General features: G+C 39.5%; 1 protein-coding gene across 1 annotated transcript; it reads left to right on the top strand.

Annotated features, from left to right (window-relative positions):
- The first annotated feature begins 1,183 nt into the window (after positions 1–1,183).
- LOC143600102 (zinc finger A20 and AN1 domain-containing stress-associated protein 5-like) lies at positions 1,184–1,824 on the top strand. The gene has a single exon (XM_077077883.1). The coding sequence runs from the start codon at positions 1,230–1,232 to the stop codon at positions 1,695–1,697; it is 468 nt and encodes a 155-aa protein (XP_076933998.1). The 5' UTR covers positions 1,184–1,229; the 3' UTR covers positions 1,698–1,824.
- The last annotated feature ends 201 nt before the right edge of the window (positions 1,825–2,025 follow it).

Genomic DNA, 2,025 nt, shown 5'->3' with positions numbered 1-2,025 from the left:
CTGAGCGTTTAAGTTTTCTGAGCATTTTAGGTTTTTGCCTTTGAGCGTCTCCCGTACCTACCGTACAATAATGTTTTACTGTAATTATACAATAACTAGGTTGGTCTAGTGGTAAAGGGTATGAGTTCCAATCAAAAGGTTGCAAGTTATGCTCTCATTTGAGACATTTTAAGTTTTTTTTATACACAACTTAAATCATAACCAAGTAAAACCCATTTACAATTTTAATTGTTTAAACTAAACAAAACCCATTTACATAAGACCTAAATTTTTTTTGGCTTATAATGTTTCGTCACTCGTTATAGTCTACGAGCCTATTTATTTCGGCTCAGCCGAGGCATATAAATTCGCAGAAACGGCCCTGTAGACAGGAATCAAAACTAAGTCACATGAAACATCAAGTCTCTCTCTTCTCACTCCACCAATACCTTAATATAAAGATTGGAAAATAAACTGGTTAACTGAACCGAACAGACCCGAAAATCGAACTAAAACCGAACCGGTTTGAGACCAATCATGTAAAAACCAGGTTGGAATCGATTGAAACCGTAGGTTCAGAACCGGTTTGTATTTTTCTCCACTAAAGCTAGTTCCAACCTGGTTAACTGAACCGAAACCGGCAAAAATTTGAATGGGAACCGAACCCAATCAAAACCCCGAACTGAAACTGATCGTAACCTGGTCAAAAAACCAGTTTCAACCCGAATCGAAACAGATCGTAACCTGGTAAAAGAAAACGTGTTTCAACCCGAACCAAAACCAATCATAAACCGATTTTCACTTTTGTTAACAAAAAGAATCAGTTTCAACCCAAACCGATTTTATATTTTAAACCAATTTATGCGCCTCTACCTTAAAACAATGAAATTTGATAATGTGATGAAATTAATTAATCAATTAATGAATATTCTAAATTACATTAGTTAATAATCCATCTCAAAAAGAAAAGAAAAACCCAATCAAATCAAGGTCCTAGAACCTTCCAATTCCAATAACCACCACCACCACCACCACCACCAATTATTCATTATATTCTTTAACCCTACATTTCCGCCACCACCTAACCTAACCCATCCCCACCACCTATATCTCTCCACCCTTTGTCACCACCACCTCACCTCACCTCACCTCACCATCTCCTCCGTTTTCTCTTCTCTCCTCATAATAATAATAATAATATTATTATTATTAACCCACCGGAAAAAGAAAGAAAGAGAAAAAACGAGACCATGGCAGAGGAGCAACAAAAATGGCAACAACCACCCTCCAACCACGTCCTCTGCGCCAACAACTGCGGCTTCTTCGGCAGCCCCACCACCCTCAACCTCTGCTCCAAATGCTACAAACACCACAATCATCAACCCACCAACAACCCGATGACGTCATCCCCACCGGAATCTTCCAATTCCGTCGTCTCCGCCGCAATTCAGCCTTCCGTGTTTCTGGGTCCGTCGACATCCGTCACGGCCGAGGTGGGTTTGCAAGCTCCTGCCGTGGATCAACCGAATCGATGTGGGTGTTGCCGGAAACGGGTCGGGTTGACGGGGTTTACGTGTAAATGTGGGGTGACGTATTGTGGGGTCCATAGGTACCCTGAGAAGCATGAGTGTTCGTTTGATTTTAAGACGGTGGGTAAGGAGATGATTAAGAAGGCGAATCCGGTGGTGAAGGCGGCCAAGCTCGATAATAAGATTTGATAGCCGGAGATTGGGTGGTGGGCGATCGGAAAGTTGACTTTTGGTCAAAATTGGGATTTGATTTAATTGGGTCGGGTCGGGGCTCTGGTGGTTGTTTTTTAAATTGTCTTAAGCAATGTGAAAAGTTTGAATTTTTAATGTGTAGGTTGTATTTTAGTTTGTATTTTTTATTGTTATTATGGAAAGCAAAAAAAGATTTAATGTTAATGCTACGTTATTTCAATGTTTATTTAGTGTTTTTAACATCCAAAGTTTTGGTATTAGAGAAAAATGATAACTCTAACAATTTACTTGTTCTCAATTTCCCAATTTTATAGAATTATTAGTC

This window comes from Bidens hawaiensis, unplaced genomic scaffold, assembly GCF_021521415.1.
Source record: "Bidens hawaiensis isolate Kalapana, Puna unplaced genomic scaffold, B.hawaiensis_p1.1 tig00053351_1, whole genome shotgun sequence".
Lineage (NCBI taxonomy): Eukaryota > Viridiplantae > Streptophyta > Magnoliopsida > Asterales > Asteraceae > Bidens > Bidens hawaiensis.
The sequence above is the reverse complement of the archived record's forward strand: the minus strand, read 5'-3'. Positions and strand labels throughout refer to the sequence as shown.

Bases quoted from the DNA above. Each gene is read 5' to 3' on its own strand.
- LOC143600102 (XM_077077883.1), top strand. From the start codon at position 1,230: ATGGCAGAGGAGCAACAAAAATGGCAACAACCACCCTCCAACCACGTC.